Source organism: Vulpes vulpes, chromosome X, assembly GCF_048418805.1.
Source record: "Vulpes vulpes isolate BD-2025 chromosome X, VulVul3, whole genome shotgun sequence".
Taxonomy (NCBI): Eukaryota; Metazoa; Chordata; class Mammalia; order Carnivora; family Canidae; genus Vulpes; species Vulpes vulpes.
The window spans coordinates 78,624,992-78,637,595 of record NC_132796.1 but is presented as its reverse complement, the minus strand read 5'-3'; the positions used below and the strand labels follow the sequence as shown (position 1 = coordinate 78,637,595).

The 12,604-nt window shown below is 41.1% G+C and overlaps 1 protein-coding gene across 5 annotated transcripts in view; it reads left to right on the top strand.

Annotated features, from left to right (window-relative positions):
• COL4A6 (collagen type IV alpha 6 chain) overlaps positions 1–12,604 on the top strand; it is a 282,819-nt gene that overhangs the window by 122,171 nt on the left and 148,044 nt on the right. For all 5 annotated transcript variants that reach the window (XM_072743211.1, XM_072743210.1, XM_026014914.2 and 2 more), the window contains one exon: positions 8,409–8,492. In XM_072743211.1, the coding sequence (XP_072599312.1) occupies positions 8,409–8,492 (84 nt within the window). The remainder of the gene's footprint in view (positions 1–8,408; positions 8,493–12,604) is intronic.

Genomic DNA, 12,604 nt, shown 5'->3' with positions numbered 1-12,604 from the left:
CTGTATTATTAGCATAAAGTTCAGAAACCTAGACTGATGCTAAAGGCCCATGGCTTGGTAGAAAAGCATTAGTCATTGTCATGAATGTGGCCCCCAAAATAGATTTGATCCATCCAAAGAGGCCTCTCTGGGTTTCTGGGCCCTGAGACCACCCACAACTGGAAAAATGGCACTTCAGTGTCTTGTATCACTTTTCCCTTTTAGAAGTTTAGCTGTGCACTAAAAAAAGAAGCCGTGGCTTTTGAGTCTTTGCTTTGTAACTTAACTAGCAAGTAACACCAGCTCTCTGAGATTCAGATTTATTTTAATCTGAAAAAAGGACATATAAAACTTCTTTGTATGTTCCAAAAATATTTGAGAAACATATATGAAGGTTGTTTATAAAGTATAGAAATGGTACAACTAATATTGTAAAGTAAATAAAACAATGTTAAAAAATGCAAAAGAAGGAAAAGGACACCTCTTTCTTGACCCTTTCTTTTTTTCATTTCCTGACTCCTCAATTTCAGACTAATTCCTGAAACTAGTAGCAATGAGTCTGATGGGGAAAAAAAGAAAAAACAAATAGACAGTGAGGACACCAGAGTACTTATCCCAACTCTGACACTGAACTTCCTATATCAAGGAAGTCACTAAGAGTTGAGCCTCCATTTCCTAATTTTGAAAATGCAAATCAGGGACGCCTGGGTGCCTCAGTGGTTGAGCATCTGCCTTTGGCTCAGGGCGTGATCCTAGGGTCCCAGGATGGAGTCCCATATCAGGCTCCCTGCATGGAGCCTGCTTCTCCCTCTGCTTGTGTCTCTGCCTCTCTCTGTCTCTCATGAATAAATAAGTAAAATCTTTAAAAAAATAAAAAAAATGAAAATGCAAATCAATCATTGAGTAGGCACCCGTGGGGTATGGCAGGCACAGTACTGGATACCATAACTATAAATACCAGCTAACATATGTTGAGCATACTAGATGTGCCAGGCATTTTGCTAGGGGAATTATCTCTAACCTCACAAAGCCCTGTGAAGTAAAATACTATCCCTATTTTATAGATGACAACATTGAGGCTTAGAGGGTTGGTTTTAAATTGATTTGCCTTATGGTGAATAAACCAAAGTCTTCAATGTCAGAAGAACTTACTGTCTAGGAGGGTAGTTGAAGATATGAAGAAATCAATGTAATACTGTATGTGGATGTATGTTCCTACACATACCTGTATATCTGACATACCCATTTCAGACTTGTGGTAGGAAATCAAATGAGAGTTGGTGTGAAAGGTGTTTTGAAGAAACCTCGTGTTATGAAAACAAATAGTTCTGTTATGTTGTATGAAATCAGGATTGAGCAACCATTTCAACCATTTACTGGGTTACCTCAAAGAGTAATTTATTATATTTGAAGGGGAATCTCATTTTCCACTATGGAGAGAATTAACAGGCCTCAGCCTCTCTGTAGCACTACCTCTTCTTTCTTCCAAGATCCAGTCACAATTCTAAAACCCACACATTTCTTCAACTTCACCAGGATCAATCATCCATTGATTCTACTACCTTTTTCACTGCCCCTTACCCACTCCCTGCCTGCACTCACTTCCCTTCTTAGGAAGTCTAGATTCCATGGTCCACCATTAATAATTCCTTTTTCCTGCATGCCTTTGAATCCCCTGCCTTTCTTGTCCTTTATCATTCTCACCTAGCAGAACCCAACTTTGATTAAATCAAATTCTTCCAGTAATCTGCATCTGCACCCACATGGCTGAACAAGGCTAAAGAAAACTTCACAATATTGATAACTGCTGTTCCTTTAAGTTCATGACCACTAACCTCAAGTGGGTCCTTAGAGCTGCCTTGCAGCCCTACCACATTTCCCTTGTTCTCCTTCCTGAAATTGCTGTGGTCCAGATTATCACATTGCTAAATTCATTGGTATGTTCTCATCCCTCATTTTACTTGACTTATCAACAATTTAGCATAGTCTGTCACTCTTTCCCTACATTTACTCCCTTAGTAGTATCACTAGTCTTGTGTCTTTATATACATACCAGTTGTGGCTAGATGGTGCTCACCAAATAATCCCTGTTCTCTCCTACTTTCCATGCTCTTGGGTCATCCACTGTGTCTAGTTCTTGCAAAGGGGAATATGAGCACAGTAGGGGGAAATTCAGAGAAAGTAGTAGCATCTGAGATAGTGAAGTTGCTACATAGAAGCAGCTTGAAAATCCAAGTCACCTTGGAAAAAAGGCCACTAAGGAGACCTGCCTACCCCTCATTAGATCGTGACAGGAAAAAAAAAATCTTAGCTGTCCTAAACCACTGAGATTTGTAGTTTGTTACCACAGCATAGTTGATTCTGTACAGACTAAAGCACCACATGTATATATCCAAGGTAGCCATTCTTCCTGGGACTCCAGATTCCATAGGTAGCTATACTATGGAATCTACTAGCTATTTGATTTCTCCACTTAGATGTCTAATAGACATCTCAAAACCAGAATTCTTAAATGTATTATTTTAAGATTTTATTTAATTGAGAGAGAGAAAGAGAGAGGAGAGAGAGAGAGAGAGAGAGAACACAGGTGGGGGGGGGAGGAGAAGAAGGAGGGGGAAAAGAAAAATCCTTGCTGAGCAGGGAGCCTTATGTGGGGATCGATCCCAGGACCCCAAGATCATGACCTGACCCAAAGGCAGATGCTTAACAGATTGAGCCACCCAGGTGCCCTCAAAATCAGAATTCTTGACCTCCCACTCAAAGCCAGCTCCTCCAACAGGAGATGTCATTCCTGGGCTCAAAACCATTTTTTAAAGTTTTTATTTATATTCCAGTTAGTTAACATATGGTGTAATATTGGTTTCAGGTGTACAATATGGCGATTCAACACTTCATACCTGCTGCTCATCACAACAACTTCACTCCTTCAGCCCCTCACCTATTTCCCCCATCCCCCCACCCACCTCCTCTCTGGTGACCATTAGCATTAAGAATCTGTATTTTGATTCGTCTCTCTGCCTCTCTTTTCCCTTTGCTCATTTGTTTCCAAAGGCAAAGTTCTCACAGTGTTCTCTAATATCTTTCATGACCTGGCTTCTACTACATCTCTGACCTCATCATCATTTCTATTCCCTTTACTCCATTCCAGCACTCTGACCTCCTTGCTGCTCAGCCAAAACATCAAGTATATTCTCTCATCTACCGCCTTTGCTCTTGCTCTTCCCTTTGCCTGGAAAGCTCTTACCCCAGATTAACTACCTAGCTCACTTCCTCATTTTCTATAGCAGGGTTCTTAAAATTTTCTGTGCAGCAGAATCACCTGAAGTGCTTGTTAAAACACAGATTGCTGGGCCCCACTCTGAATTTTATGATTGATTAGCTCTAGGAGGGGGCAGTGATTTACGTTTGCAACATTTTTGGATTTACAGTACCCAAATCCAAATCAGTGATTTACATTTCTAGGGCTAATGACACTGGCCCAAGGACCATGCTTAAAAGAAACACTATTCTCTGCTCAGAAGTTCCCATATGAAGAAAACCTTCCCTGAACTTTCCTATATAAAATAACCTGACTACAACACTTCATGTCCTTCTTACCCTGCTTTATTTTCCTCCATAACACGTACCATCTGAAAAATATGGATGCAGTGTTTCTTTGTTTACTGTTTGTCTCCCCCTCTGGATTGCAGACACCATAACAGCAGGGATTTAGTTTCACCTGTGGTTGTATGATACAGCCTCTAGCTCCCATGTCTAGCACAATACCTAACACAGAGTGATGATTAATACATATTTGTGGACTGAATAGTCAAAATGTTGAACAGCCAGTTTTCTGTGATTGAAGCTTCTGGAGGAATCGCTCACAAGAATAACTCACTTTTGCTGACCATTCAGTCCAACTAAGCTGTTCTTTCATTCTTACATTACATCCCTTGCTTCCTGGGTTACCTTTTGTGTCATTGTCATCCCTGCCACCACTCCTGACAGAAAGCACTGGTGATGCCTGGAGAAACATACTGGCTTCTGGAAGGGAAACTGTGATGTAAATCTATATTTCAGGAAACCAGAGGGAGAAGGAAGATCCTAAGTGGAGCCAGTCTAACACTTTTAAGTCCATTGTCCTGAGAGCAATTATTTCACAGTTCTTTACTTGAGTACCTGCTTGTGTAAGGGCTACAGAGAAGAATAAAACAGAGTTCCATTAGCAGTCTGATGGCAGAACCAAATGAACTGAGTCAAATATGGCAAATCACCATTAGCAAAGAGGAGGGAGTAAAAACTTCAGCCTGAAATTGCTGAGAGGGGAAAATTGGTGCTGGGGCAGCAGGGGTGGGGGGTTTCTTCACCAAGACGATGGTGTTTGAGCTGGGTTTTGAAGAATGCATAGAAGTTTGGTTTGTGATAAATGGGAAAACAGGGTAGGGAAGGCATTTTGAACAAAGAACCAGCATCAGCAAATGGATAGATGTGATACTGGTGCTATTAAAAATATTAAACAACCAATTATATGCAGACATCAACAAATCCAAATGGATGTCCCAACCAAGCTGACTGGATAGACAAACTGGCATGGATATATTCATTGCATAGCACTTGACTCAGCTCCAGAGAGAGGCCAGGGTGTTACAGGAATGCCGAAGAGTGTGACATAGCTAATATTAGCGTAATAATAATAATAATAGCTGACACCGAGTGCTTACAGTGAGCCAGGCACTGTGCTTTGAATGCTTTATCTTATTGAATCATTCAGTCAACTCTTAGACAGTAGATATTGTCACCATTTCCATTTGCCATTTTAAGTAACTTGTCTAAGATCAATCCCAACTAGGCTGGGATATAAACCTGTACACATTGACTCCAGAACTTATAAACTTATCTAAGGTATACTGCCTCAGGTAATGGCTAGAACATAGGTTGCCCTTCTAACACTGTGGGAATATATAAAGAAGTAAAATAGGTTGGCCTTTCCCTTATCAGTGTTATTGTTTGGTTGAGGAAACAAGACTCTCAACCATGCAACCTAGGAAACATTGCAAGGATGGTCCCACAGCAACCGGTGACACTTGCCCAATGGGTGGGGGCATGTAGTGCCTGCTGTGTCTTTTTACTGAGTTGGAGTGCTCATGGAAGAAATGGAACTTGAACTTGGCCTTGAGAGGTATGGAACAGTGGGACATATATGGAATTAGGATCAGAAGTGTGATGGTTCACTCACTAATAACAGTGTGACCTGGACCAAAGTTATTTCTTTCAGTGTTATTAGCTGGAAAATGAGTGATGTGGATTAGATTACTAGTTCTTACCAGAAGTGCCTTGCCCTGTGGAGGTATTTTGAAAATTGTGAGGGCGGTTTGTGTTGTTAAAATGATTGGTGGATGGCTCTTCAGTAGGAGCCAGGAATGATAGGCGTCCTGCACAGTATGAAAAATTGTCTTGTATTTTGCCCTACATTTAGAGGACCTCTGGACACTCGTGGAAGTGAAAACCCTGTTTATAAATGCCTGAGCCCAAAACATAACCACATTTTACAAATTGAGATGAATTTTTTCATGGTTTTATTTTTATTTTATTAATTAAAACTACACCATAAACAAAAGAAATATTGAATTTTTTTCACAACTTTACCATGAGTTATTACTGTGTTCATGGTACTTTAGTCACCAGTACCACACCCTAATGTCACTCTGCTTCAGAAGGTCCCATTCATAGTGATTCTGTACTGAGCTGCTATCCTCTGATAACTTTGTCACATCTTCTAACATAGCAATGTATGACCATTTGCATATTGGCATACATATTGTTTCGTTATAAATGACTTTAATCTTTTGCTTTGCTGTCGAATTATGGCATAATCTGTGCTTTTTAAAATACTGTTTACATCTTTATTATTATAACTCATTCCGATGAATTTTCTTCAAGGATAGCAAGAAAGAACAATAAATACTTAGAATAAAAAATGGCATGCCGATCTGATAGATTTAAGAATGACTGTATTGGATGATCTCTCAGGGCCTTTCCAGTTCTGATTTTCTGTGGCTGTAGGGAGGGATTGGGTTTTGAGAGGAAGCAGAGACCATTCCAGGATGGGAATGACACCAGTGATGTGGCCTGGTTGAGCAGGGGTTGGAGTATCCCCAGACAAGCCAAGATAGGAAATAAACTTCCTCAGAGCCTGGTCTTGTCATGTTCCCTGGAAGCCACTCCTTTCATTCCTCCTCCATCCCCTCACCTCCCTGTAACTGAAGACTCCTGGGGAAACTGCCAGGGCCAGAATTACAGGAAATTGCCTTATGGCCAGTGGGGCTTCTCTGGTTACTTTCCTCAGTGACAGAGGGCAATGATGGCTTCCTGTCTGTTAGCTGGGTGTCTTTGCCTCCTTGTTCTGCCAAATTCACAAGAAACCTTAGCTTCTTTTCCTTACAGTTTTGTTCAGCTCCTGTGAATGGGATTTCATCCCCTATCTTATCCAGCTGCCTTGCTCCATACTAGTGATCTGGAAACTTTTGGTCCATGATAGACAAATTTTATGGGACACCCAACAGGCATTGTTTGGAAGTAGGCCATAGCTCCAGATGGATACCACTTCAGCTCTGGCAATGCCTGTTGTGACTTTTATCATTTAGTAACATAACTGTTTTTCTTCTTACTAATTATATATGATCACTGAAGACTGCTTGAAAAATACAGAAATATATGTGGAAGCAAATACAGATTATCTGTTACCCACAAGAAATATAGTACTCAGCATTAGACAGAGGTGACAGCATAGGTGAAGGTGAAGTTCAGTGCTGGTCTGTCTCTGTTCTTTACACTATGCCAGCCCACCTCCCCTCCCCCCGCCGCCCTGCTTCCTTCTCCCACAGAACCTCTTGATCTCACCCTAATGAATACTTGCCTATCCTATATACCATAAAATGGAGGGCAAACTGGAAAGTGTACAATAGCACTTACCACGTCAAAAGCATATAAGAGAGATAAAGTATCTCATATCAAGAAGGTGTTTGGAATCTAAAATAGCAATATTTTGTCATAGCTCTGCCATCACTACCTTATTACTGAGGTGTTGTGGTGATAAAGTGTTGTGGGAATGTCTAAAGAGATAAGAGACCATCTGAGAAATTAACAGTGCTCCCTGGAAATTGGGGAAAGACTCACAGTACAAAGAGGCAAGAATGATTAAGTACGAGGCAGGCTCATAAATATGCCTTTCTCTTTTGAAAAAAAAAACAGCCAATATTAAACAAAAAAGTTGGATGATACTAAATCCATCCCAGAGATAAAGTTCTTGTTACAGATAATAGTTAGAATTAATGTTTTGCTTTTTTTCCAAGGTGGATAGAGTCAGAATGGCAGTTTCCTTATTTTTTGAGCCCTTGCATTGAGGCTCTGGTAGACAGAGGACTTAGAAAACTCTAAGACATAAGGGTTAAGGTCAGGGCTTTGGCACTAGTGAGACCTGGGTTCAAATCCCAGCTCTGTTCAGATGGTACTCAAAAATTTCTATGTGCCATCTGCTCTTTTAGACATTGGAGATAAAACATTGTGCAATATAGATAAGGTAACTACTTATATGGAGCTTACATTCTAGTGGGGGGAGAAAGAATGTTTAATGTTGAAAGGATAGCACAGTGATATGATTGGAAGTAACTGCAGGCTGCCTTAGGTTGAGTAGTCAGGAAAGGTCTCTCTGAGAGTAGACAATTGAACAAAGACCTGGATGATGAAAAGAGGCCAGCAATAAAAAACATCTAGGGGAAGAGCATTCCAGGCAGAAGTAACAGCAAGGGCAAAGGCCCTGAGGCAGGAACAGGCTTAAGTTTTCATAGAATGAATACCAGTGAGATTGAAGCAGAGTGAGCCAGGAAGACAGTGAAGGGATGAGGTTACAGAGGGTCAGTACCTGTCAGGTCATGCAGGGGCTTTGTAGAAATTCTGCTAGTAATCATCATCATCATCGTCATCGTCGTCGTCATCATCATCATAAAGCAGATAAGAAAAAAAAGGAAATTGAACAGTTTAGGGTATACTGTATGATACTAACTGAGGAATTTGGATATGACTAACTGGAGCACAGAGATGTTACTGTAAGGTTTGAATGATGTGTCGAAAGTAGAGCCTGAGGAGAACAATTCTGAGAGCAGAGTACAGGGTAGCCATTTTCATCTATCATTACATTTCTAGCACTTGACTTTTAAGTTCTCTGCTACAGCTCCTGCTTTCTCAGTGAATGCCAAATACACAAGTCCAAAGTGACACATGACACCATCAAATGAGATGATTAATCTACTCTAAATTTACTTAGTTAGGAGGAGTGTGGCAAAAGGTTAGATTCCCTGGGGCTACATTGCTTCTTGGTTCACATGGTTTACTAACGTTCATCTCTCTCTCTCTCTCTCTCTCTCTCTCTCTCTCTCTCTCTCTTTTAACAGGGAGAGAAGAAGTCCTATGGAAAGCCATGTGGTGGCCAAGACTGCAGTGGAGGCTGTAAATGCTTTCCTGAGAAAGGAGCCAGAGTAAGTTGCTTCTTCCACTGCTGAAAGACACATAGTCAAAGAAGTTGCGATCTGAAGCATGTGTGTTTTCTTTAGAATTCAACTGATTAGAATTTACTCTTGTGACTTCATGGTACAAGCAAAGTGATGAGGACCAGCTGGAAGGAGCTTTGCTAACCAGATGAGAGGCAGAACTAGATTGGTCAAGGTTTCTGAGGGACCAGGAAGAGGTTTCCTTTGTTGACTTCATGTCAGTGTTTCCTCAAGGTTTCATCTGGAGTATTTCCAAAAGCCAATTAGGTTGTGAAGAACCAGAAAATGTCTGTATATACATGTAAATTTTCATGGCTCATTTTTAGCCACTTGGTTCTTCCCTCTGGGGAGCAAGCAGTCCATTTGTTATCTACAGACCAGGGATGTGACTTGTCAAAAAGCAAGAGTTATCAGGGTACCCTCAAAGTTCGAAGATACAAGAGACTGCACATAAAGGAAGATTTATAGATATTATATTAAAATTTAGGATTTGTTTAAAAACATTATGGGATATATTCAATATCTTGTTCCATCTTTGCAAGGCACAGCTCAAGTTGTGCAAAGTGCAATGAACACTGTGCATTGACAGAGCATCTCCATCAACCCTTGTATATGTATATGGGAAACATTGGACCAAGTGATTTGTACCTCTGATTCTCACAGAATAAACCTACATCTTTAGTGTCACTCAGAAAAAAGTGTTCAAGAGGGTTCAATCTTTGAAAAATAAAATATGATCCATGTTCCCGGGATTTATGGCCACTCTGTAGAATTCAGGTCTTCTGACTTTCAGCATTGCCTCTGCACTCTGATCATACTCAAACAAGCCTAAGCGCTTACACTGTCAAAGAGAGAGAGAACATAAATGAATCAACCAAACCCTCAAAAACATAGCCAAACAGAGAATGGAGTGGCCACTCCACCTTCTCTTTCTTTATCTTCCATTTGGGGTAAAGTGAAATATCAAACTATGCCAGAATTTGAAGGAAGAGAAAAAGCCATCTCCTCATCAAAAGGAACCAGACCCATTATACATTAAAGGCATAGACTTATAGAATCCTAAAATATCAGAAAGTATATTAGTGAGCTTCTCATCTTATCCACTGATTGTACAGAGAAAGCAGACTCTGAGAAGGAAAATGACTTCCCAGGGTCACACAGCAAATTGATGACAGATTCAGACTATTACCTGGGTCCTTTGATTTTATGTCAATTTACTTTTACCTACTGTTGCCTCCCAGAGAAGTCATGTTCACTGTAGTCACCAAGGCCCGTGCCTTTGCCTCTGATCTTCAACCAGGAAACACTGTAGAAAAAAAGATAGTGCTATCATAAATATATGAATACATTCTTAAACAGTATGCAAGCAATAGAGGTGAAGCAGAAGTCTCCTCTGAGACTCCAGTCCCTCTGTTGTCTTTCTAGTCTTTTCCTATGTACAATACTCAATATGTAGAAACATGAATAAAAATAGTTTCACTTTCTGGTCTTTCTTCCCCAAAATACAATCATAAGTATATATTCTGTGCCTTGTTTTGTTTTTTTTTTAATAGCCATTTAATATGTCCTTAAGATCTTTTTCTCTACCCCATAGTTTAATCTAGACATTCATTTCCCTTTCGATGAACACTTAGGTTGTTTCCAAATGTTTGCTATTTTAAAAAGTGGCAGTGCTACAGTGAAAATCCTTGAACTAACCTTCTTGGACTTATCTCTAGCATAGGTACTAAGGATCAAATTTCCAGATACAAGGTAATCAACATTTTTAATTTTCAAACCTATTGTTCAATTACCTCACAAAATACTCCAATTCACACTCCCATCAACATTGTACAGGAGTGCCCACGCTTCTACACCCTTGCCAACACTTGATATTTTTCCTAATATGGGTGAAAATCATCCCACTTCCCAGACTACATGTGAGTTTAAGTGTCTTTCCACATATTCATTCAACATGTATGTTTTTTTCTGTCAATTTCCTGGACATGTCCTCTATCCACTTTCATGAGTGATTCTTATTGACTTACCTTTCCTCTGCAGAGAAAAAAAAATGGCCCAAGCGGAAGCAGATGAGATTTGCAGTTTGACACAAAAAGTCATTTCCTGGCAGGTTGTAGGGGATATGGGTGGTGGGTTAGACCCCACAACCAGGGAACTGAGAATCAGCAGATCCAAGTTGCTGGTTGGGGTGCAGAGCCTTTATTTACTTTTTTTTAAAGCTAATAGTTTTTATTGTGTTTTAACATGTATATAATCAAACAACTTCAAGATCCAATTTCTACAACAATGACCTTATTATATATTGGGACAGAAGGTAGTCCCACACCAGGCAAACATGCAGAAGATGACCTCATCATTTAACCTCTGGCTGAGATTTTGATCTTTGAAGATGAAGGCAGTGGAACCCTCTCATTTGGGTTCCAAACATCTGGAGCCCTAGGCCATCTTCTCCTTTGAAAACTTGAGTGGCTGAAGTGCTGTGGGACTGGGGGAGACAATATCGCCCCACTTATTTTTTTTCAATATTAAATAGATTCAGAGTCCACATGGTTAAATGTGGTCTAAAGTTTACCAGTGAAGTCTGCAGTTGCTGGGAATGTTTGTCCAGGTTATTGAAGCAGACCAAGCTCTGTTTCATGAGTCATGACCTGGGATGCCCTATTTCCCAGGCAGATCAGGAGGCCAGCATGCTCGGGGCAGACCTGTGAATGAGGATGCTTGAGGCCGCCTGGGCCACCAGATCCATGTTAGTCCTTCTCCCTACCCTCCTGCGTTCCCAGGGCAAAGTGAGATTGTTTAAACTGGCCCCAGCACTGTTGACGCTGCAGGGCAGCCCCTCGGTACCCGCTTTGTGCAGATGTCAGAAAGATTTGAGACTGTTTTCCTTAGCTGAGCAGCGGGCCCCATTTGGATTTCAAACTGTTCCCCCTCGAGCTCTGAGAGCTGGGAGGGGAATGGAACGTCGGGTCACCCCTGAGATATGCTGCAGCCCTTGGCAGGCCTGCCTCTTGCCTTGGGGAAAACATCAAGTACATAGTTTGCTGGGCAGTGTGTACTTTTTGTTTGCCAGAGGCCTCTTGAACTAAGACATTTACACAACACCTAACACTCCTGCACAACAGCAGTCCAACCCCTTGCTGGCTCCTGCACTCTCAAACTGCTTTCTTGAATGCCTGTCCTGCATGGTAAAAGCCTTTGCCTAGCCTTGGGGTACTGCTTTTGTATTTTTCAAAGCATCTTTTCACAGGGTCTGTATTATCTGAATGCCGCAAGTAAAGACACTGCTAAGTGTCTTGGCCATGCTCACAAGCCTGTTATTAGCTAAACTTACTTAGCCTACTTTAGGAGAATGTCAACTTTGAAAGACAGCATACCTGCTAATGTTAAAGAAAGGGTTTCTTTTTTATTCCCCCCTGACATTGAATTATTGACTTATTATTTGACTTTTAGTTTTCTCTCTTGGGGTGGGGTGGGGGGTAGTATGTTTTATTACCTGGGAAGACCATTCTCTTTTTTAAAAATTTTTATTTATTTATTGATGAGAGACACAGAGAGAGAGGCAGAGACACAGGCAGAGGGAGAAGCAGACTCCCTGCAAGGAGCCCAATGCGGGACTCGATTCTGGACCCTGGGATCACGGCCTGAGCCAAAGGCAGACGTTCAACCGCTGAGCCACCCAGGTGCCCTTGGGAAGACCATTCTTTAAAGTTTTTCCTCTCCCCCTATATTTTTTGAGGGGGAGGGGGCATTAGATTGAACAAAATATATCAGTTTTCCATCTCTGTCTCTTCTCATTTTTTCCCCTACTTGGATTTTCAAGTTGTCTCTGCATTGTACTGCATCAGTGTGTGTCTGTCTGAGTGGGGAGCAGGAGGGATTGTGTGTTTTGTTCAGAGCCTGCTACATTCCTTAATACTGTTTCAGACTTTTCCCCATTTTAAGAGTGTTCTGGCTGGTGTTTGTATATGGCATGGTGAATTCCTCATTGTTCATGCCACCTAAAGGAGCATTATCACAGATAATCCCAAGCCATGGGGAATATTGGGATTCCTCCCCCCTACCCCCAGATCAGGGCTGTTTGCCCATTTTACAGCTGTGTC